Source organism: Monodelphis domestica, chromosome 7, assembly GCF_027887165.1.
Source record: "Monodelphis domestica isolate mMonDom1 chromosome 7, mMonDom1.pri, whole genome shotgun sequence".
Taxonomy (NCBI): Eukaryota; Metazoa; Chordata; class Mammalia; order Didelphimorphia; family Didelphidae; genus Monodelphis; species Monodelphis domestica.
This window is the reverse complement of record NC_077233.1, coordinates 117,826,445-117,852,074: the sequence shown is the minus strand read 5'-3', so window position 1 is coordinate 117,852,074 and position 25,630 is coordinate 117,826,445. Positions and strand designations below refer to the sequence as shown.

The 25,630-nt window shown below is 34.4% G+C and overlaps 1 protein-coding gene across 50 annotated transcripts in view; it reads right to left on the bottom strand.

Annotated features, from left to right (window-relative positions):
• Positions 1 to 25,630, bottom strand: part of MPDZ (multiple PDZ domain crumbs cell polarity complex component) — a 229,323-nt gene that overhangs the window by 90,844 nt on the left and 112,849 nt on the right. For all 50 annotated transcript variants that reach the window (XM_056805373.1, XM_056805384.1, XM_056805400.1 and 47 more), the window contains 2 exons: positions 16,392 to 16,661; positions 15,665 to 15,788 (listed from right to left, as the gene is read on the bottom strand). In XM_056805373.1, the coding sequence (XP_056661351.1) occupies positions 15,665 to 15,788; positions 16,392 to 16,661 (394 nt within the window). The remainder of the gene's footprint in view (positions 1 to 15,664; positions 15,789 to 16,391; positions 16,662 to 25,630) is intronic.

Below are 25,630 nucleotides of genomic sequence, written 5' to 3'. Positions count from 1 at the left end.
CTACAATGGGCTGCCAGAAAATTTTATTTTCACAAAGGTATTGTTTTCAATAACAGTCCTTTTCATATAGTAGGCATTTGATGAATAGTTCTTAAATTAATGAATGAAGTCTTTATCCTCCCTCAAAACTTTTAATGACTCCTCACAATCAAATAAATAAAGTCTGAAATCTTTATGTTGTCTTTTTGGGTCTTATACAATATAGCTTCAATTTTATCATTTGATTTTATCTCACATTCTCCAAAAAGACCTCACATTTTTCAGCCTTTGTACTTTGCTCATGCCATGCTCTCTGCCTAGAATTCTCTCTCCATATTCTTAGTCTATCTTATTCTGTATTTACTGAAATAATACCCATTCTTCAGGGATCAACTAAAATCTCACCATAAAATATCCCTTTATAATAATAATAATAATAATAATAATAATAATAATAATAGCTAACATTTATATGGAGCTTACTATGTGCTAAGCCCTTAATAAATATTATCTCATTTGATCCTCACAACAATGCTGGAAGACAAGTGATATTATCTTTGTTTTTACAGATGAGGAACCTGAGGCAGAAGTGACTTGTTCAGAGTCACCCAGCTCATAAATGTTTGAGATCAGAATTGGACTCAAGCCTTTCTGATTCCAACTCCAATGCTCTATCAACTGTGCCACTTAGTTGTTGCTACCCATCTATACACTGTAAGTGACCTCTTGCATCTTATTAATTTGTGTCTTTCCTTTATCATATCTAGCATAATGCCTACAGAATACATGATCAAGAAACAGAAAGGCAAATTCAACAAAGATACTCCCATCAGCAAACACAGAGCCAGCACATACATTTTCTAATAATATCATCTTTCCTAAAATATTAGTAATATATTTTTTAATCTAGATCTGTTATTTTGACAGTGTATGGAACTCCTGAAGTGAAAACTCCCCCCCACTGATACAGCTAGGCAACCTACCAGTAATTTAGGGTTACATAATTATTCAGGGCACTGGTAAATTAAAAGGCTTTGCCACATTGTCCCAAAACTACTATGTATCAAGAATATGCCTTGCACCCATGTCTTCCTGGCTCTAAGTTTGGGTCATCATAATCATATCGATTGTTCATTTCAAGTGAGAGTTCAGAGTACAGAAGGGATAAACAGTTAATCAAACATGATAGAAGAACATCTTGAAAACACTCACTCCTAACAAGCAATTTCTATATGTTAAAGGATTTAAATATGATACATAACAGACATATACAAATTTTCTTCAACCATTTTACTTGCAATATTTTGGTAATTTTTTTCTTTCCAGAGAAACAAGCTTTTTAATGAGTGTTTTCAAAATGAGATAATGTGAAAATTCTCTAAACTCAGCATGCTACTCAGGTATTAAATGTCTGTTATTCTAAAAAAATTATTTTTTAATCCTCCTCCTCAGGTTCTAATTAACCAAACTAATAAAGAGGACAACGCCCTGGAAATACTCTCATGTCTATCAAAAAGGCAGTGTATAGAAGGTGATGCAACAGAATTAGGAAACCTATCTCCCTATTTTGGCTTCATCATTTATTCACTGAATGAACTCTGAATGAATTCACTGAATGAACCCTTAGCTTCTCTTGGCCTTAGTTTCCTCACTTATGAAATGACAAGGTTGGATGGATGACCCCAGTAGCCCTTTCCAACACAAACATTCTGTGAATGTTGTGTTTATTTGCTGCATCTATTCCCCACAACTCCCTATCACTTCTCAATTACTTGTAATCTGGCTTCTGACTCCACCATTTTCTGAATTTGTTCTCTCCAAGATGGAGAATGATGTCATAAATGGCTAAATGCAATAGGATCCCCCTCTGTCCCTGTTCCTCATCATTTTTTATCTATCTGAAGCTTTTGATATTGTTGATAACTCCTTCCTCTTATGCAATCTCCTCCCTAGGTTTCTGGGATGTTGTTCTAACTTGGTTTTCCTTTTACCTGCCTAATGACTTCTTCCTAGGCTCAGAACTGAAACCATCATCCTCTTTCCTGATAATAATTACAGCTACCCATCAAGATTCTGTCCTGAGCCCTCTCTTCTACTCTCTCTATACTCTTTCCTTTGGCGATCTAGATCTATCATTTTCTTAGGAGATGACACCCAATCCAAACAACCAGGCTCTAATCTCTCTCCTGAACTTCATTCCTATATAACCAACTGACTGCTGGATATCTCCACCTAGATGTCCCCAAAGCATCTGAACCACATGTTTAAAGTATAACTCAATGTATTTTACCCAAGCTATTCCATTTTCAAAACTTTCTCATTTCAATTCATAGCACCACCATCCTTCCAATCACTAAGCTGTAAACTTTAGCAACAAAAGCATCTTTGGCTCTTCTCCCTCAATCTTCATATCAATTCAATTTCTGGTCCCATTGATTCTACCTCCACATCAATCACTGATATCCCCTTTTCATCGCACAGAACCTCAACTGTATTTAAGGGCCTTATTTCTCATCTAGACTAGAACACCTCTCTAGTTGGTTTTTCTGATATTATTCTCTTCCCTTTACAATTCATCCTTGACAAAGTTGCCAAAGAGGATATTCCTAAAATAACTGATCATGTTATTCCCTAAATTCCCAGACATAGCTGTGCTCAGACATTTCAAAAATCATTAACAGATCTGTACTACAATAGAAAATCCTCATTCTAGTATCTGAAACTTTCTATAATGATTCCCAATTACTTTTCTAGCATTCCTTAACATCATTCCCTGAAAGGTATGCTCCATGACAAAGCTGCTGGCTGCCCTTCATAGATAACATTCTATCTCTTCCCTCCATTACTCTGCACTAAAGGTCCTCTACCTCTGGCTTGCAATTTCTTGTCCTCTATGCCTCACTGAATCTCTAGATTACTTTTGGCACAAAGTCATTTCTGATCCTTCCAGTTATTAGCACTCACTCCATCTTGAAATTATTTTGTTCATATCTTTTATTTATAAATGTGCACACTGTACCTGTCATCTGAATGTAAGGACCTTGAGGGCAGACACTATTCATTCCTATTTTTCTATCTCTGCCATACAATACAAAAGTCTCTAATATGTATGTAGTAGATACTTAATAAATATTTGCTGAATTATTGAATTATGACTTTAATAAATGAGTAGAAAAATAACAATGAGTGAAAATATCAAGTGGTGGACACAAAAATTAATTATACTTTAGGCATGGATAAATTAGAGATAAAAGATAAAAGTAGTGAAAATAGTTTATTCTTACCTGGAAAAATAAAACTTTTCCCTGTTATTTAACAATAAAACTACTAATACTTTTAAAACTTCCCTAAAACTAAATAGAGAAATGAAATTTTTATCTTTTACTTTTTTCTAAGTGCCTAATCATCTTGGTATAGATTATTTAATCAAAAGTGAAAGCTACTATGTCATGATTTGAGTTTAAAATGCTTCTGCAAGTCATAGTTGATGAAATTAAAAGGAACATAATGCCAGGTCTAAAATGAATTTGTTGGCATAACTACAGCTTTCAATGGTATTAAACCTTACCTGATTTAGCTTTTACTTAAAATTAAAAACAGCTAAGCACTGTGTACAAAGTCATGGCATATTAATGAAATACAGGGTCTCAAAATGGAAAAGGAGTTCAAATGAAAAAAAGGGAAAATATATTAAAACACGATACAAAATGGCTTATTACTATTGAAGGCTAAAACTCCTGAAGTGGGCATCACCAAAGATGACTGATGAAGGTCTTAGCAGAGTCAAGCAAACAGTACATAGCTCAGTCAGAATTCATTCATCTATCCACTACCAGATTATTTGCTTCATTTGGCATGTCCCTTTGACCAAATCTTCAGATTCCTTCTCTCTACCCCACCCCAAATAAGGCAAAAGCTGCTTCTACAAGAAAATTCCTGTTAAAAACACACAAAAGAAACACTGCATGTCTTCTCAAGTCCCAAGATATCTGCAAGTCAACAAAGAGAATTTGCAAAGAAAGACAAGGAATTGAAAGACCATTACCCTCATATCAAATTCTCTTTCAGTGTCACTGTACTCTAACTTGGACCTTTAAATGTTGATAATTTAGACTATACCAGTGAGTTATCACCACCAAAACTTGCTTTTAATAGACTGTGTATAATGTCCATCCTGAGTAGACAGAGTAAGGTAAATATATCTTCCTGGAGTAGAACACCTCATTTCCAAGCACCAAAAATGCTTCTCCTCCTTATTGATGACTGTAACTTCCAAATGAAGTCTTAATATTTAATATGTACAAAATTAAAATTAAATTAAGTGACATTAAAATGCTGAATTTCTTACAAATAGGGCATCATGTTCTAATAGACACACAAGGGCACAAGCTCTATTGCAGGCATTAAAAGAAATATAGTTTGAAATGGGCTTCTATAGCAAAAAATAATTATTAGTTTAAGTTACATGTCATAATTTGTCTTCAGGTCTCACTATAACAAAATATGAACTGAGTCTTCTGTTATTGCAAAATCCCTTCTATGAGATGAGAAAAGAAGAGAAATATCAAATACTGAAAAGACTGCAGGAAAACAGTCATACTACTTGGGAAGCTGTTAATTTGTCCAACCTCTCTGGAGGGCAGTTTGGAACTATGCTCCAAAAGTTACTAAACTATGCATACCCTTTGGCCTTGCTATAATACTTCCAGGCTTATACCCAAAAGAGATCAAAGAAAGAGGAAAGAGATTCATATGTTAAAAAAAATTTATAGCAGAGATTCTCATAAAAGCCAAAAAATAACACCTAAGGGGTTGCCCTCTTATTGGTGAAATGGTTAAATAAATTGTAGTAACAGAATATTATTATTCCATTTTCTAAAATTACTTGAATGGAAAATTTCAAAGGAAATTGGAAGACCATTATGAATTGTGCTAGAGAGAAATAAGCACAATTAGAACAAGGCATACAATAAAAGCAACATAAATAGAAGCTTAAAAGAATACTCCAACTTCCCAGAAAACAGAGCCTACCAATAATTAGATAGGGAAAATGAGCAAACAACAAAAAATACACCTAACTAAAGAATTTTTATGGAGACAAAGAGGAACGTACAGACATAGAAGGGGACAGTGAAAGCAAAGGAAACACACACAAAATCCAAAAGAAAAATATGAATTGGAAACAGATTCTGGAAGGACTCAAAAAAAGAATTCAAAAATCAATTAAAAGAGGCAGAGGAAAAGTGGAGCAAAGATATAAAAGTGATGCAAGAAGAAATGGGCCAATTGAAAAAGGAGATCCAAAAACTGACAGGAAAACCGGGCCTTAAAAATCAGAATTGACCATCTAGAAACTAATAATATCATGAGAAATCAAGAAACAACAAAACAGAATCAAGGGAATGAAAACACAAAGCAAAACATTAAATATATTATTGAAAAAAACAAGTCACCTAGAAAAACAGATCAACGAGAGAGAATTTGAGAATTATCGGACTACATGAAAGCCAAGATCAAGAAAAAACCTTGGACATCATATTATAAAAGTTATTAAAGATAACTACACAGAGATCCTTGAACAAGAAAATAAAATTGAAATTGAAAGAATTCATAGATCATCTCCAGAAAAAAATCCTCAAATGAAAACTTCTAGGAGTATAATAGCTAAATTCAAGAGCTACCAAGCCAAGGAAAAAATACTTCAAGTAGCCAGAAAGAAAGTATTCAAATACAAAGGATCTACAATCAGGACCACTCAAGACCAAGCAGCTTCTACATTAAAGGGCCATAAGGCATGGGATATGATATTCAAAAAGGCAAAAAATTGGGGTTTACAACCCAGAGTCACATATCCAGCAAAACTGAGTATATTCTTTCATAGGAAAAAAGTGGATATTCTGTAAGATAAAAGATTTCCAAGCACTCCTGAGGAACAAGCCAGATCTAAACAAAACATTTGAAGTCCAAACATGAGACATAAGAGAAGCTCAAAAAGGTAAATGAGAAAGAGAAAATTTAAGGGACTCATTATGGTCAAAATGTTTATATATTTACATGGAAAGAGGGTTTCTGTAATTCTCAAAAATTACTCTCAGAAGTAGAGAAGATAGAAGGAATTTATATAGAAAGGGAGTGGAAAAGTAAGTTGATTATGATAATATGATGTATATGATTATATATGAAAAAGTATGATATATATGTATATGGTATGTATGTAAATGGAATGATATGTACATAAGATATGATGTGTGTATATGAATTATGTTAAAAAGAAATCAATGGCTGAGAGGGCTACACTGAGAGAAAAGGGAAAGAAGAGATAGAATGGGGTAAATTATATGACATAAAGACACATGAAAAATCATTATAAAGAGGGGAGAATAAGGGTGGTGATGGACAATGCTTAAACTTTACCCTCATCGTAACTGACTCAGAGAAGGAAAAAGAAGTATACTCAGTGGGGTATAGAATTCTATCATATTCTACTCAGTGGAATATAGAATTCTATTTTACTCTACAGAGAAGCAGAAGAGAAATAAGACAAGGGAAGAGGGAGGTAACTGGATGGAGGGGGAAGTGTTGGGGGGTGACAAAAAACAAAATACTTGTGAGGAGGAACAGAGAGAAAGGGAATAGAGGAGGAGCTAAAGGGAATTAAAAAGATGGAAGGCAATACACAGTAATCACAATGCTTAAATGTGAATGGGATTAACTCACCCATGAAACAGAAATGGATAGCAAAATGAATAAAAAATAAGAATCCTACTATAAGCTGTTACAAAAAACACATTGGAAGCAAAGTGACACACATAGATTAAAAGTAAAAGGTTGGAGCAGAATTTATTATGTAGCATGTAAAGTAAAAAAAATGCAGAAGTAGCAATCATACTAGACAAAGTTGAAGTAGAAATTGATCTGGTTAAAGGAGATGAGGAAGGAAATTACATTTTGCTAAAAGGTACTATAAACAATGAAGTAATATAATTATTAAAGCACGTTATCAAAAGGATTATTTACTATGACCAGGTGGAATTTATACCAGGAATGCAAAGATGGTTTAATATTAGGAAAACCATCCACATAATTTACCATATCAATAATCAAACCAACAGAAATCACATGACTATTTCAATAGATGCAGATACAATACCCATTCCTATTGAAAAAATAAGAAAGTATAGGAATAGAAGGGCCATTTCTCAAAATAATAAACAGTATATATTTAAAACCATCAGCAAGTACCATCTGCAATGGGGACAAGTTAAAAGCCTTCCCAATAAGATGAAGAGTGAAGCAAGGACGCCCATTATCACCTCTATTATTTAATATTGTACTAGAAACACTAGCAGTAGCAATTAGAGAAGAAAAATAAATTGAAGGGATTAAAGTAGGCAATGAGGAAATTAAACTATCACTCTTTGAAGATGATATGATGGTATACTTAAAGAATCTCAGAAAATCAACTAAAAGGCTAGTGGAAATAACTTTAGCAAAGTTATAGGGTACAAGATAAACCCACAGAAATCACCAGCATTTCTATATATTTCCAACAAAACTCAACAGCAGCAGTTAGAGAAACACCATTTAAAATCATTGTAGATAATATAAAATATTTAGGAATCTATCTGTCAAGATAAACACAGGAATTATATGAACACAACTACAAAACATTTTTCATCCAATTAAAACTGGATCTAAATAACTGGAAAAACATAAATTGCTCATGGGTGGGATGAGCCAATATAATAAAAATGACAATCTTACCCAAATTTAATTTACTTATTCAATACCATCCCTATCAAACTACCAAGAAACTTTGTTATAGAATGAGAAAAAAATTTTAACAAATTTTATCTGGAAGAACAAAAGATCAAGAATATCAAGGGAAATATTGAAAAATATGTGAAGGATGGGGGCCTAGCACTACCAAATCTTAAACTATACTATAAAGCAGTGGTCATCATAACAATATGGTACTGGCTAAGAGATGGAAGGTTGTATCAATGAAATAGACTAGGGGTAAATGATCTCAGCATGCTAGCATGCAATAATCCCAAAGATCCCAGCTTTTGGGACAAGAACTCATTATATGACAAAAACTACTGGGAAAACTGGAAAACAGTTTGGGGAAAATCAGGTCTAGATCAACATCTCACAACCTATACCAAGATAAATTCAAAAAGGATAAATTACTTAAATATAAAGAATGAAATCATAAATAAATTACGTGAAAATATAGTATAGTATACCTGTCAGATCTGTGAGAAAGTAAGGAATTTAAGACTAAACAAGAGATAGAGAACATAACAAAATGTAAAATGAATGATTTTGATTACATCAAATTAAAAAAGGTTTTGTACTAACAAAATCAATGCAGCCAAAATTAGAAGGAAAGCAACAAACTGGGAAAACATTTTTATAACAAAACTCTCTGACAGAGGTTTAATTTCCCAAATATATAAGTAACTAAGTCAAATTTACAAAAAATCAAGCCATTACCCAATAAACAAATGTTCAAGGGATATGATTGGGGTTTTTTCAGTAGAAGATCATTCTACTGCAAATATAAATAATATGGAAGTGGGTTTTGAACAATGATACATATAAAACCAAGTGAAATTGCTTGTCAGCTCCAGGAGGGGAGAGGGAAGAGGAGTGGGAAAATCATAAATCATGTAACCATGGAAAAATATTCTAAATAAATTTATTAAACAACAACAAAAAAAACACAAATGCCCTTTTTGCAGTATGAAAGGACACTTCATAAATACATGGCATGAGAAATTAAAACATCATTTGCTTGTGAAACTTAATACTATAAGTGAAAGCTAAACAGTTTATTTAAATTTATTCATTTGATTTACTTAATGCAGAGGTTCTAGAAATTTGGGGTCCATGAACTTTTTAAGAAACTGATAACTGTATTTCAATATAATTGTTTTCTTTTATACTCCTGTGTATTTTGTTTTACTTTTATTGATTTACATTCATCTGAGTAGATTTACTAGACTCTCAAAGTGGTTCATGAATTAAAAAAAGGTTAAGAACCCCTTAACTAACGTGATTAAATGAATTTTAAAATTATGATTCCATCACAAAGGCGTGAATTCCATTTTTAGTCATGACCTTTATAATTAAAATTCCTAAAACAAACTTGGAAAACTTTTAAGCAAAGATATTCTTTAAAAATGACACCTTTTTTTGAACAATGATACATGTAGAACCCAGTGGAATTACTTGTCATCTCCAGCAGGAGGGGAGGAAGACTGGGGTGGGGTGGGGGATTAATCATGTAACTATGGAAAAATATTTCTAAATTAAAATTTTTTTAATTCAACACAAAAAGGCACCTTTTATTTTAAAAATGTATAGTTAGTTAAACTTAAGTTCAAATGTTTATAGATCTAGATATTTAAAGGTCTTTTAAAAAGCCATTTATACTAAGGAAAAGAAGTCCTTGGAAGGTTAATTTGTTTAAGATCACACAGGAAGTAAATGGCAAAGCTAGTATTTGAACCCAAGTCCTCTGACTCCAAATTAAGCATGCTTTCCACTATATCTTGCTGCCTCTATGTATTGGAAAAGGAAATTATTTATTCCTATTAGAATGCATTTTATAAATACAAATATGCGTTTATGCCCTATAAGAAAAAAATTAAAATTTAATTGTAGGATGATTAAAATACCAAAGTATCTTAGCTCCTTTGATTCATTGATTCAAATAAGTTAATGTTGCTTAGATGAAATTTTGCATTGTGTTCAAGTTATTCAAATAATGCCCTTCTAAAATACTTAATATATTTAAAGCATTTGACTATAAATTCATTCATTTGACAAGCATTCATTAAGTACCTACATTTGGAGAGGACTGTGCCAGGCCTTAGCCCTTATTAAAACATTTATTGACATAGAGCTTTGTGAAGACCAGAGGCAATGATTCCATGAATTTCCAGTAAGAGATACTCAGTAAATGTTCTTTAAACTGAATTGCTTTGTTTTCCTCTTTTCAAAGAAGGAAATCTTCCCTCTGGCCACAACTTTGGGGTTTACTCATTGATTTAGCAGGCTGCAGAATTTCAGAAGTACACAAAATGCCACAGAGGCAGGCATTCCCACCCCCCTACACACCCTCTACCATGTGTTCTGGAAAAAAAAAAGGATGAGTACAGAAATAATCTTCACTCCCACAAAGATAAAGTTGAAGAGCACATGAATTCACAGAATTATTTGAGTCCAAGATGGATTTTATAAGTGGAAAATCCTGCTTATATAAGTATAAAGCAGGAGTCTTTCAGTCACAAATATTGTACTTATGGACTTTATGCAATGAATTTAATGCAATGGATTTTCATAATATATTTTAAGGAAAAATTCCATGACAGCTCAATTTTCCTAGTATGGGCCATTGCATCTTATCATTTAGCAATCAATGTAGTTATCTCTAATCTAGCACAAGTTAAGGAGCACAAATGAGAAAGACCTTTTACTTCCTCTACTAGAATATAAAATCCCTGAAGGAAAGTACCTACTTATTAACTGGTTGACTAACATCTTAGAATTCTGAGTCTCTCTTGGATATCCAAGGTTTTTAGCACCAGCTATTTTCAACACACTATTTTCTTCATTTATTAACTTGCCCAATAGGCAATAGGCGTAACACTCTACTGTCTAACAATCTAACTTCTTAATCACATTCAAAACTCTTTTGAAGTTGGTCTTTACTCTTCACCAACCTTATTTCTCAGCACATTTTAATGAAAAATTTCTGCTCCACGATGAGTTTTGCTTCATATTATTCAAATCAATAAATACTGAGTATTGACTATTGGGAAGGAGCAGGAGGAATTTTTTTAATTTAAATTTTCTCTTTTATTACCATAAGAGTTAATGAGCATTAACAATCATGAACATTTCCCCATTCAAAGAAAAGAAAAATATGAAAAATGATGAAAGGGCAAAATAACAAATGTTGTGGGGGTTTTGGAAAAATGGGGACACATATATTTGTTAGTGGAACTGTAAACTGGTCCAACCATTTTGAAAAGCAATCTGGAATTATGTGCAAAGAATTTCAAAACTTTGTAGACAGGAATAACTCAGATTTATTTCCTAAGGTGACAAGGATAAAAGGAAGAGAAACTATATGTTCTTAAATATTCAAAGCAGCTATTTTTGGGGTGGCAAAAAGAACTAGAAATTGAAGGGATATCCATTAATTGAGGGATGCCCGAACAAGTTGTACCATATGATTGTAATGGAATACTATTGTGCCATAAGAAATGACAATCACAAAAAATTCAGGAAAGATTTTAATGAAGTGATGCAGAGGGAAGTGAGCAGAATTAAGAGACTGCTGTACACAGTAAAAACAATAATAGATGATGATCAACTGTGAATGACTTAACTTTAATTAACAAGGCAAGGATCTGGGACAACTCCAAAGGACTCATAACAAAAAAGGGAGTATCTTTTTTTTTTTAATTCCTTCCTCCAACCAAGAGAAACATGATACACAGCTAGATTTAAAATAAATTTTGAATGTTACCTCTAGAGAATGAAGTGAAAAATGGAAAAATGAAAGATAAAATTTGTGTCTGTCTGTCTGTCTGTCTGTCTGTATCTGCCTCTCAGATATTGCCTTCAATGATATGGGGAAGAAAAGGATGGACTGAGACATTTATAAATAATTCTATTAATAAAAAAAATTCCTTCCTCCAAAAAATATGCATTTCTCATAAGGGAACAAAATACAGAGAAAGATATGTAAAATACTCTAAAGAAAAGAAAAACCAGGAAGATCAGGCTCTTTGGAGTAGCTAGTGCTTGAGCTGAACAACATTAAAGATTCTTTAAGGTGGAGATAAGGAGGGTCTGCATTGTGGTTAGATATCATTAACAGGAAGCTCATTGAAGTGGAGAATGGAATGTGAGGTCAGGAAAAAACAAACAAGCTACTATACCAGTCTACCTGGTGGGCAGGAACACAAAATGGAAGAAAGACAGTTATACAAAATAAATCTAATATAAGTGGGAGATTGATTTTTGAGAGCCTACAATGTATGGCTAATGAAACTACATAATTGTAGAGGCAAGAAAGAACCAATAAGTATAATACCATGGTCAGAGCAATGCCTTAAGATAATTTTTATAGATGTTTGGAGCATGTATTGAAAATGGAAGAAACTGAAAGGAGGCTAATTAGGATGCTACTTAAATACTCAAGCCAAGGAGTGACAAGAGGCTAAATGAGAATGCTGGCTTTGTCAACAGAAAGAAAACCAAGATGCAAAGAGTTTCTGTTGTCCAGACTAGTTTATTCAGTTGGTTGGAGAGCCTACTGAGCTATAAAAAGTTTATACTTGCATACCTAGCATAGCGCATGGGAAATATAGTAGCTTAATAAATATTTCTGATTGAATGAAACAACAGTTGATTGGTTCAAGATAGATTCTATTAGCTTTTTTTCTAGTGCAATACTTTCATTTTTGCTTTAATTCTTCTATGATTTGACTACAGACACACAGAGCTGGTTCTAATTTGATTTCCATATTAGTAATCACTAATATTCTATTTACTAAGATATAATCAATCTAAACTTTAAAACTTTATTTAAGCCCTTCCAATATGGTTAAATATGCCAGAATCTTTATACCCTGCCATCATAGCCAAGGTCACCAGCAGCACTAAAACTAAATTTCATGGTATACACAGTAGACAATATATGTTCATTTAATTTAATTGAAGTAAGAAATTTAAATTATTCCCAACAAATGTCTTATTTATTTCCATCGCTATAATTTTGCAAGAAAGATATGGCTCCCAAAGGCAAAACTAGGAGCAATAGATCAGAGTATCAAAGGCAAATTTAAGCTCAATATAAGGAAAATAAGCCCTTTAAAAGTGATAAATTGACAAAGTAGAATGGGATACCCTTCTAGACACAAATCTTCCTGAATACAAACTTACTTCAAGCAAAAGCTGGGTGGCAATTTATTGTGTAGGTCTCAGAGTGAATTCTTGTTCAGAAATTAGTTGAACTGGCAAAGAAGAGGTTGTTTATAATACAAGAGTTTTCTGTGATTTATTTTTTTATCTAGGTCTTCTTTGATACAGTTCAAAATTACTTTTCCATGAATTTTATACAATTGGCCTCCCTTCTCCAACTATTTTTGATTCCTTAATCATGTTCTCACTGCACACATCATTAATGTGTTATTTAATGATCCATTCAAATATATGGCATTGTATTTTGAGAAAGAGGTGAGGGTGAGAGAGAGGGAGAGAGACAGAGAGAGAGAGAGACAGAGAGAGACTGAGAGAGAGAGAGAGAGAGAGACAGACAGAGAGAGAGAGAGAGAGAGAGAGAGAGAGAGAGACAGAGACAGAGACAGAGACAGAGACAGAGAGAGAGAGAGAGAGAGACAGAGAGACAGAGAGAGAGACAGAGACAGAGACAGAGAGAGAGAGAGAGAGAGAGAGAGAGAGAGAGAGAGAGAGAGAGAGAGAGAGAGAGAGAGAGAATACAAAGGTCATATCTTCTATTTCCTTTGTATGCCCCCATGGCACCTAATTCATTGCTCTGAACATGATACACACTCAGTAAATTCTTTTGATTAATATAAATATAAGAAACAGATGTTAAAATGTAAGAGCAAGTCATTCAGTCTCAAAGGTTTGTTCTGACTAAGCCATTATAATGCAATCTATTTAGCTTCAAAGCACATCTTATATTCTGGCACATAGAAAAGAAAGGTACTACTTTGGGGAGGCTGAACTAAAATAAATAAATAAAAGTGTGGGTTTTGAGAGTATTATGGGGGCTTAACCCTTAAAAATAGTCCACATGATAAGAAAATTAAACATGAAAAATAGTACATGTGAACTCGAACTCTACCAGTGGCAAAAAGAGTTTAAGACAATTGTATATTTATTCTGTCATTAAGGAATAATGGGGAGGATTTGAAACTACCAATCTTACATAGCTGACATCATTAAAGTACAAAGTAAGATGTATTTTGAGACGAAGTAGTTTGCAATGTACACACCTACATCATGCCATAATAGTAGCTCCCATTTGCAGAGTGATATTTTGCAGGTGATATATAGCTGGTTGCGGAGCTTCAATTAGGAATCCTGTTTTTAAGAGTTCTGTCCTTAAAATGAGGCAGGAAGCTCTGATAAAAGGACTATTTAAAACTTCATGGCTTATTTTATTCTCCAAGACCCAAACTAGGCAATCTTGGAACATATTGATCTACCCATGGAAACCCAAAATTCACTAGGTAATTGTATCCCTTCCTTCATATATGAAAATTGGAAGCCCCTGGATGAATGCCTTTTAAAGGGTCAAGAGGTGGAAAAGAACAAAAAGAAAATCTTAGGTTACCTAAGAACAAAGGGACAGAGAAGACCTCAATCACTTTTCAGCACCAGCTCATGTTGAGTTACTGGTGGCCTGGCAGCCATTCATACATCTAATTCTGGGCTCCTGGTCGCTTGCTAACCTTTAACACCCCCAAATCCAGTCTCTTTGGTTATTCTGTTGCTGCCTGAATTGTGATAGTGAAATCTCTCTTCTCTGTAAGAAGCAGGTCTATGAAGACAGTGAAGAGCAAGGAGAAAAACTGAATCATATTCCTTATGTTAACCAATACCTTCTGTTGCCAAATGAAAGGTTTTTTTGTATGAATCGTTTATTCTTTGCCGCAGTTTGAAGGATTGTAGTTCTTGTGTTATGTAATAAGATATAGTTCCTTATGGAGAGTAAAGGGCATGAAGCATGCAATTTTTATTATTATTTTCTGGTCAGTTTTCAATTGTGTCTGACTCTATGACTCCATTTGAGGTTTTCTTGGCAAGGGTACCAGAGAGGTTTCCCATATCCTACTCCACCTCACTTTACAGATGAGAAAACTGAGACAAACAAGGTTAGTGACTTGCCCAGGGTCATACGTATCTGAGACCAAATCTAAACTCAGGAAGATAAGTTTTTCTGATTCCCGACCCGGTATTCTATCCACTGCGCCACTTTAGTTGCCCTATGCAGAGAACAGGCTAATCTATGCTTGATTCTACCTCTGCCACATCCAATTTCAATTTTAGATGATATTTCAATGATTAGAATAAGGTAAATATTAAGAACTCACTCTACCAAGCAACTTACCTACAACTGGCAACAACTGAAAAAAAAAACCTAATAATTTGGTTTTACACCTAATCTGGAAATCTGAATTAGTAACTTTGTTTTCCATAAATTCCATTATTGATCTATGTTTTGCTTTCATATAAAATGAACACCTTTAGATAATTTTAGATAAGGAGAAATATGCACAATTTACCAGTCTTCTAACAAATTGTAAGTTTATGATCTAGGGGCAAAATACAAGCATGTGCTAATCAATTTGACCAGGACTGATAACAAAAGTACTAAGCATCCCTTTTCTTAAAAGTATAGTATAGAATATATATGGAATATATATACTATATAGAATATAGTATAGAATATATAGAATATAGTATTGAAAAGTATAGTATAAAAGTATAGGAAAAAGTATAGATTTCCCCATGAGTCTAACAGTATTAGTACAAAGCTATAAAATGTAACCAAAGAAAATCTGTGTTTTAGACTTGCTATGAACATACAAAACACATACACACAAATATATAGAGAATGGCTAGGACTTACCTAGGCTAGAATTGCCTTTTGTTATAATAATAGTCTTCTCAAATGACTCTTTGGATAAATCATGATACCCAGCATGTTCATCAGTGGAATCCAGGGAATCTTTTGCCATTATGGATTCTTGTTTCTGGACAGAAAAAAAAAGACAATGTGCATGAAAACAGACAGAGAATTTGGAAATATGATTTAAATATCAGAGATATTCTATAACTTGTTTAAGTTTAATTCGCCAAGACAGTAACTATAATAGACTGTTTTCTAAAATTGAGTGAATCAATCAAATAATCCTTAATGTGGTTCAATGGAAAGATTGGTGGATTTAGAGACAGAGAAAGTGGGTCCTGCTTCTTCTTGCAAATCACTTATTTTTTGTAGGACCAAGTTCTGCATTTTTAAAATGAAGAGAGATGGACCTCTTAGTTTTTTATTTTTGGTTTTAGCCCTTACCTTTCATTTTAGAATCTTTACTGTTCTAAGGCTAAGGGTGAGGGGGTTAAGGGACTTGCCCAGGGTCACACAGCTGGGAATATGTGAGGCAAGATTTGAACACAACACCTCCTGTCTCTAGGCTCTCAATCCACGGAGCCACCTAGCTGCCCCCATTCCTTAGTTCTAAGTTCATGACCGCATATGTGTGCATAAAAAGAGCATTTAACACACATACAACCCCATACATCCACCACTCCCCCAACTAAAGCACAAAATATCTGCAGCAAATAAAGGCTTTTACTTGTCCAGAAGAATCTGGGAGCATAAATGAAGTAAGTTTTGCACTGGATAATATTTCATTTGCTAGCTGAGAATCAGTCCAAATCTCTGCATTTTCACATTCAGCTGGTGTAGGCAAGAGATCTGTGCTGGTAAAGCTAGATGAAGGCTCCATTCTCAGGTTCACCGATGATAGGTTTTCATCTTGTCTTTGAATCAGATCTTTACTGTACAGATCCTCATTGGACATTGGAAAACCAAGTAGAAGCTCAGCAGGATTTTCAGCAGTATCCTGATTTTTAAAAATCAAGAACCATGATTATAAATCAATTGATTACATCACAGTAGCATAGGATTTTTAAACTATCATTTTAAGTAATAAGGCACAGAAATAATGCAATACAATCATTCCATATTCAAAAAAGTACTAGCCAACGATAGCCCTTCTCTTTGAAAACTTCCACTTATCAAATGCTCTTCTTTCCATAATTTTTGAATACTATATTTTATGCAAACCATCTGGAATAAAGCATATGTTCTAGTGAGTGGATTTTATAAAACGTGCTGCTTGCTTGCAAGACCAGATAAATACTGGACCCTTCTCAACTGAGACTTACTGTACTGTACAGAGCTTCAAGATATCTATAGAATTTGACCCAAGGCTAAAACTATTTCAAAGAGGGCATTTCATGAACTTTTTAAAAAAGTAACTAATTTATATCCCTCAATCTCACTGCATTAGTATATTTAATTATGGATAATAATCAGCATGATGGTGACAACCCAATGGTAACATTAACTCCTTCAAAGCAATAACTATTTCATTTTTGTCTTAGTAATTCTGGAACCTAATACAGTATCTATACATACTAGGTGTTTAATATGCTGGTTAAGTTGAATAGAATTAAACAGAGTTCATCTTAACTGACTGAGACTTTCCCAAGAGTGAGAAAGAATTATTTTAGCAAAAACTTTTTCAGGTCTAATGGGAAAGAGGCATTGGCCAGTGAGCCAGGAAATCTGGATTCCATTTCTGGATCTGCCTTAAACTGCTTTGTGACCCTAGGCATACCTATAACTTAATATTACTTGTTCTCAAACTAAGTGATCTTGAAAGTTTTTCCATTCTAATATGTGTATCTGTGTACATATACTTATATGTAATATATGTATATTGTTTTCTGACATGTTTATACATGCATACTTTCCATATATGTATATATATTTTACACACTATTTTCTCATTGTCATCTCCTTTCCTCTTTGCATTTATTCATAAAGCCAACAGGCTTTTTTATTTCAATAGAAAAAATTCATATAGGGCACATGCATTTAAAAATATTATTCTAGGAAAGGGTCCATAGACTTTATGCTATACCAAATATCAAGCCAAAGGAGCCATGGCATCAGTCAGGTTAAGAATCACAAATAGAAGAGAGCAATTATTCAAGATAATTTGTAATCCCTGCATCGTCTCTTGATTTACATCCTCTTAATAAAATTTAAATTGGTCCAAATTTAAGAAACTATAGAGTATAAGATAAGGCTTATTTGGAGGAATGCAATTAGGTCTCAAACTTCAAATCTTTCAGCAACTTTACTTTAGCAACTCCAGCATTCTGTGTCACTGGCCTCCTTTCTGTTCCTTGCCTATGTGTAGCTCCTGACCCTGTGTATTTTCCCTGCCTTCCCTCCATCCCTGAATTGCTCTTTCTCTCATCTCAACCTCTTTCCTTCTTTGAAGTCTCATGTAAAGACTTACTTTCTGCAAGGACCTTTTCCCCAAGATTAACTCCAAATTGTCCTCTATACATCTTACTGGTACATAGTAGTTTGCACGGAATCAACACATTAAACCATGAGCTCCTTGAGAACAGGGACTATTTTTGCATTCTGTGTGTGTGTGTGTGTGTGTGTGTGTGTGTGTGTGTGTGTGTGTGTGTGTGTGTTGCATCCTCAGAATTTAGCACAGCATAAACACTTAAATAAATGCTTGTTAACAAATCAACTGACTGGCAACAGAGGCAAGGTAGTATAGTTGATAGAAAGCAAGATTAAGAAGTGGATTCAAATCTTGCCTGAAACTCAGTAACCAAAGACAATCACTCTAAGCCATCATTTGTAACAACCTATAGCACCGACAATGCTGGGTTGTCTTGATGGTAAGATCAAATGAGATGCCATATATGAAGTACTTCCAAAACTTTAAAGCTCTAAGTCTATGCAAATGTCATTTGGTTTCCAGCTTTGATATTTGCTAGTTAAATTAAATTTGGGTTAAATTCATCCTCTGTAAAAAGAAGGGGGGAGGGCACCAATATTTGCATAAGTACCTTCACATGGTTTCTTGAGGTACTTTTTTATATGTAAATCATAGTGCTAAGATAAAAATGCTAGCTAATTATTATTATTCTCCAACTCAAAAAGCCTCATAAAACATATATAAATTATAGAGTAAAAGAAAACATTTTAATGTAATTCAAGATTAAATTCTTATAAAGTAATTAACTTTAAATTTACATACTTATTACTGTTAATTGACTTAGCAAAGCTAATACCATTGAATGAGATTTTCAAATAATAGAAGTCATTTAAAATAGACTCTCAAAAAGATGAAACCACTAAAAAATGTTGTTAGAAAAATATTAGAAGATGCCTTGCGGCTGAGTTTACTGAAAAATCACATAGCAGAAATGCCCCAAGTAATGCCCAGGAAAGAGTTAATATAGATACAGAGAAAAGAAAAAGCTAGTCAACACAGCAGACAACATACGCCTACTTCAGAAATGTTCATGCTGCTCAAATGCCAAATGAGTTTTATTTTTGAGTCTTATGAGCTAAAAGAAATGCATTTTTATAAGTACTTCAAAAATAATCCTACAATCCTCTAACACAAATTGATCTCTAAATTAACTTATTTCACAATTGATGTTTTGGTTTGCCCTCAAATGTGACAATCTTATTGTCCCTCAAATAGATAAAGTTAAATAAAATAGAACAAAAAATGTTCAGTAAAACTCCCTCCAAATTCCCTATATTTTAAAAGTGCAATAAGTAAATTATAATTACTTGTAAACATGTTCTAATAGTTTGTGGGAAGGAAGGTTCTGGTAAGATGGCTCCTTGAATTGTGATGACTAAGTCTAATTCTCCTCTCCCCTACAATCACCTAAAAACAACACAAATTTGTCAAATATAATTTTTTTCAATGAAAATAAAATAAGAGAAATAAATGGAATTCTAATAAGGAAAAATAGTTTTCTTTTAAGAAAGTAACAGAAATACTACATCAAAGAAAAATAAACTAAGTAGAATGAATAAATACAATATTTAGTAAAGTAAGAGAAGAAATTCCCTGAAGAAATGGAAAATATTACAGACCCACAGAAGCAAGAAATGAGTCATTCCCCCAAATCTTTGGAATGTTTAGAAACTCAAGATGAAACATAAAAGATCTGCCATGTATTATTATGGAAATGAGATCAATCAAAGAAGAATACAAGAAGAATGTTAATGACAGTTTAAAAATAGTGAAAATCTGAGGCCTGAAAATACATAGGTGAAATACTACTATTCAGAGATGGCAGAATAATAGGCCAAAAATATTTTAGCAGTATATTTGCAGCGAGACCTTAGTTCTCCTCAAAATAACAATAGAGGTTCAATACAGAGTTCAGAGACAATCTGAGAATTATTAGTCTTAAAAAAACTCTTTCCAGGGAATCATGTAATAACATTTCTGGGAACTATTAAAAACAGACAGCAAAGTACAGACTGATAAAATCCAGAGGATTCACGGAGAAAAATTCTACATTTAGCTCACTCAGAAATGTAGCTGCCAAAAAAAAAAAAAGAAAAAAAAAATCAGAGCTTCAATGTCAAAATTACAATCTTACTAGCAGTCCTGAATGAATCAATTCATTTATTAAGAATCAGCAAGGCAAATCACATAATGCTGTAAAACAATGATAAAACATTAATCTCAACAGATAATTATTAAGCACCTACCACATTGAAGGTCCAGAGCTGGGTAATGGGCACTTAGGGGGTGGAGATGAGAGTAAGGCTCAGGGAGCAGGCTTATATATCAAATTGAGAGCAAGGGAGATTTGTTGAGTAGGGCAGTGACAAGATTGAATTTCTTTCTCAGGAATATTAATTTGACAGTTATGTGGAGGATGGAGAAGATAGAGAGGAAGCAGGAAAACCAAATAGACCACAGTAAGAGGCCAGGTTAGAAATGATAAGAAAAGGAATATAAGCATTTATTAAGCACCTACAATATATTCTAAGTCTTATACTGAGTACTTTACAAATATTTCATTTGATTCTCATAATTATTTGGGGAACTATTATTTTACAGTTGAGAAACTGAAGCAGATTGAAACTAAATGATTTGCCTAGGGTCACACACATCTAATTAATATTTGAAATCAAACTTAAACTCAGATCTTCCTGACTTGACTCCTAGGACTCAATCACTATACCACCTATCTATCTCTAGACTTAAATCAGGTAGTGATAATAGGAGTAGTAATAGTAGTACTATCATAATAGTAGCATTTAGCATTTATATAGCACCATTTATGTGCCAGACCCTATACTAAGCCCTTTAAAAGTACTATTTCATTTGATCTTCACAAAAACCCCAGGAAGAAGGCACTATTGGCATGGGCATTGTATCCCCCAAAACACACAGAAGTGTTTCAGGTAAGCTATAAGCAGGGAAATCAAAAATCTGATAACTCCTAGAAGACCATGAGAGTTTTATCCTCCTTGGGTCTTCCTGCAGATGGACAGAGAGATACACCTCCAGGTAGGCTATGCTTTGATACCATTGGGTTGTGAGTTGCCCTGCATAATTAAAATCTGTTACCCTAAAAAAAGAACTACATTTCCCAGGAGCCCACTGACTTCCTGTCATTATGTACTTCCTGAAGATAGGGGATATTAGGCAGGGACCTGGAAGGTCCCACCTCTTTACTTCAAGTCCTGAGCTTGGTGGTGTGTAAACCTTAAAATTTCTTAGACTTATAAATATTGGAAATTTCACCATTGGGAAATTTCATACTTGGAAAATTTCTTACTAATAGCCAATTGAATGTGAACCCCATTGGCATGGGAGGTTCCTCCTCCTCCCTTCTTAAGATTACTTTAGGACAGAAACCTTTTGCTGAACAATGGAAAGGGCTTTGACCTATGCTTAAGCATAGAACAGGAAGTTCTTTGAGTCATGATTGATTTTTGAATTGATATAATAGAGATACTTGGAATGACAGAACCAGGTCTTGGAAATTACAATCTCCACCCTACTCAGTCCTAACAGGATTTAGGAAGGGCTGCAGCATAGATCAAAATTTAATTATTCCAATCTCCACTCTACTCAGGGTAACAGGATTTAGGAAGGGCTGCAGCAAATAGATCAAAATTTAATTATTTGAGAATATGACCTTCAACAGACATGTGCAAAGCCACAGACCTCTGGGCAGTCCTGGGTTAAACTAGAGCCACCATTGGCACAGGGAAGACATGGACAGTGATTGGTAGATGTGAGAACTGAGGGGAGGGAACTTGGATGGTTTCCTTAAAGATAGCGGGGTCTGAGGACTAGAGGTGGTTGGTTGGTTGGAGTAGGTTGGTTGGAGAGGTTGTGCTCTGAGAAACTTGCTCTGAAGGAAGCTGGAGGTGGAGGCCCCTGAGACTGTTTCTCCATTTTGGTCACGTGAGTGATAGGGACTGATCTCTTTTCTTTGCCTCAGCTATCTAAGGGCTTGGGCCTTTTGGCCCAGCCTAAACAGAAGGGGTATTTAAGCCCTATTCCCTTCTCTCCCCTTTCTCTCTCCCTCTCTCTCTCTATCTCTAATACCTTTCTTCCTCCTGTTTGTAATTAAACTCCATAAAAGGTTGACTGCTGACTTGAGTTTTCATTTAGGAATTACATAGCTGAATTCCTTGGCAACCTTAAATTAATATATATCAGTCTTTTAAAGTGATTTCCTTGTCACAGGTGGTAAGGAGGGTGTTTGAATTGGCTGATCAGCCATTGGCACGTGGTCTTTATTTTTTATCTTCTTTATTCCTTGATTTCTAATGATCATTAATAAATCTCTTAAAATATAATATTTTATTAGAGATTTAATTTTTACAGCCCCCTATATCTTCAGGCAGACCCTGGTGAGATGACCAAATCTCTCCCCTGCCCATGCCTCAGCTCATACCCCTCTAGAGTCATGTCTTCACTGTTGTAAGGAGTAGAAAGACCTTAGAAATCATCTAAGAGCAGCTTTCCATATATGCTATTCCACCTAGGAGGCAGTCTTACACCTATGTTGTCCTCCTGTCCATATTCAACATTACCTTCTATATGAATCAATTTCTCTTTTTTATTTTAAGGTAAGTTTTGGAGTCTTTCATTCTTGCAAAGAGTACCCTACCCAAACCTCGGGGGTTCACCTCAAGCCCCCCCACAATACTATTATTATTCCCATTTGACAGTTGAAGAAATTGAGCCAAGCAAAGCAAGGTTAAGACAGTTCAGTTATTAAGGGTCTAAGGTCAAATCTGAATTCAGGTTTTCCTGATGACGCACAGTACACGAAGGACTACAACTTGGCTCCCTCAATGGAGAAAGGAACAGTTTAAGTATATCTGGTGGAAGTAGAATGCACAAGAGTTGGCACTTCTTGATTGTAAATGAAGTTTGCACAAGAGAAAAAAAGGCAAGGATCATTTCAATGAGGGGAAGCTGCCTGAGCTGGAGCAGGGCAATGCCCTATCTTAGAAGAGAACTAGGTTTGCAAAGGAAAGTAATAAATGCCAGTTTGTTCCAATTTGGGGGTGTGAAATACTGAAAGGACCTCTGGGGATTTATCCAACAGGCATCTGACAACAGGGGTGTATTATTTAAGGGAGAGATAATAGATGGAATATAAATTTAGGTGTTAGATGTATCTTTCCTAATGAAACAATAAAAACACTAAGTGACCAAGTTCTCAAAGGAGCAGATCATGGTGACATCAGAAGATCCTCAGATCACAGGTGCAGTTAAAGCTGAGGTACCTATGAGCTCATCTAGTAAAACCTTGTAGAGATGAGTAAGCTGAAACCCAGAGATGTTAGGTGACATGTCTAAGACTGCTTATTAGCTGTGGAAAGGGACTTTAAAATCCCTTCAACCTAACTTGAAACCAGACATAATATTACTTTTCTTCCAGGCTGGGTTACATAGAGGATGCCATGCTACACTTGGAGTCAGGTGGACCTGAGTTCAAATTCTGCCTCAAACACTTAAGAACTTTATGATGCTGGGCAAATCACTTCATCTCTTTCAGTAAAACTGGGTATTTATAGTAGCATTTATCTTATTATTATAATTTGTTTTATTATTAGGGTTGTTGTGAAGATCAAATGAGAAACTAAATGTAAATGCTTTGCAAACCTCAACATGTTATATAAATTTTATCTATCATTATACCTTTTATTTATCTATTACTTATTTATCTAATACACTGCAGAATTCTGCATTTTTGTAGGATGTTTTTACTATTATGTGTAAACACAGCTGCTCCAATGTTCTATTTTTAATTTCTCCACTGCCTCTATTATATTATCCTCCAATTTTAATGAGCAATAAAACTATACTACACATGTATTAATTTTCCACAGACTAAACTGTCTGACTTAAAGGATAACATTTTTGTTACTTTTCAAGTTTGCAGTGGTGTAAGAACTGATGTATACAAATTGATTTTCCATTATCATGATACAATATGAATAAACTTTGGAAGTCAAAAGGTAGTTAAAGACGGGAAGGTAAAATTTTTTTGATAGGATGATATAAAAAGAAAAAACAACTGAACTGGAATTAAAATAACTGGCTTAAAATCCATATTCTTCAACTAATTAACAGTAAATTAGAATACATCATTGAGGAAAATCAAGAGTTTAAAAAATAGAGGGACAGCTGGTTGGCTCAGTGGATTGAGAGTCAAGCCTGAAGATGGGCTTTCCTGTGTTCAAATCTGGCCTCAGACACTTCCCAGCTGTGTGACCCTGGGCAAGTCACTTAACCCCCATTGCCTATCCCTTATCGTTCTTCTGCCTTAGAACCAATACACTGCATTGATTCTAAGATGGAAGGTAAGGGTTTAAAAAGAAATAGCTGAGATTCTCAAATATTACACTGTACTTTCCTTTCAAATTTATCACTCATATGTCATGAAAAGTGTTAATAATAGTAATTACCTTAGATCTAGTATGAAAATACCTTAGATTTAATATGGAAAAAGTAATCTATTCAAACTTCACTCAAGTGCCTATTAGACATGTTGAACTTGATGTGCCACATTTGACATATCAAATTCAACATTTCCAAAACTGAACTCTTTCCTCTAACCTGTCCTCTTTCCCAAACTTCTCTATGATGGGGGGCTTCCCCATTCTCCCAAGTTCCAAAGTTCATCACTTTGCTATCATTCTTGACTTCTCATTTGTGCTTACCTCACTAATCTAACTCTTATTCTTCATACCTTCACACCATCTCTCCCATGTATTTTCTCATTTCCACTCCTACAATCACCACCCTGGTCGAGACCCTCATGATTTCATGCTTAAACCATATAGCAGCATTTTGGGGGTCTCTCTGTTTCAAGTCGTTCCCCACTCTAGTCTATGTTCTACTCAGGGTCCAAAGAAATATTCCTATGTCTGGCCATGCTACTCCCCAACTTAACAAACCCCTCTGACTCCCTATTTTCTCCAGAATCAAATAAAAAATCCTCTTTGGCTTTTAAATGTTTTTAGCTTCACAATCTTGTTTATTCCTACCTTTTGCAGGTCTCTAAGACTTTTCCTCCCTACTTATTCTACAATCCAGGACAATGAAGCCTTTCGCCATGCCAACATCCCAACCTCTAACTGCATGCCCTTTCACCCTATCTATTCTTGGAATAATATCCATCCTTGTCTCTGCCTCCTAGATTTCCTGGCTTCCTACAAAATTACCTTCAAATTCTACCTTCTGCATGCCTTTCCCAATCCCCTAAATTTTAATGCCTTCCCTCTGAGATTACCTCTCATTTATATTTTCTATCACATATATACATAGTTGCTTTCATGTGGCTTCTCCCATTAGAATATAATCTCCTTGAGTACAGGAACTGTTTTTGGTTTTCTACTGATTTTCCTATTTATCCTGTATATGTTTTTGTGCATGATTGCTTTCATGTTGTTTCTCCCTTTAAACTGAACATATTCAAGGGC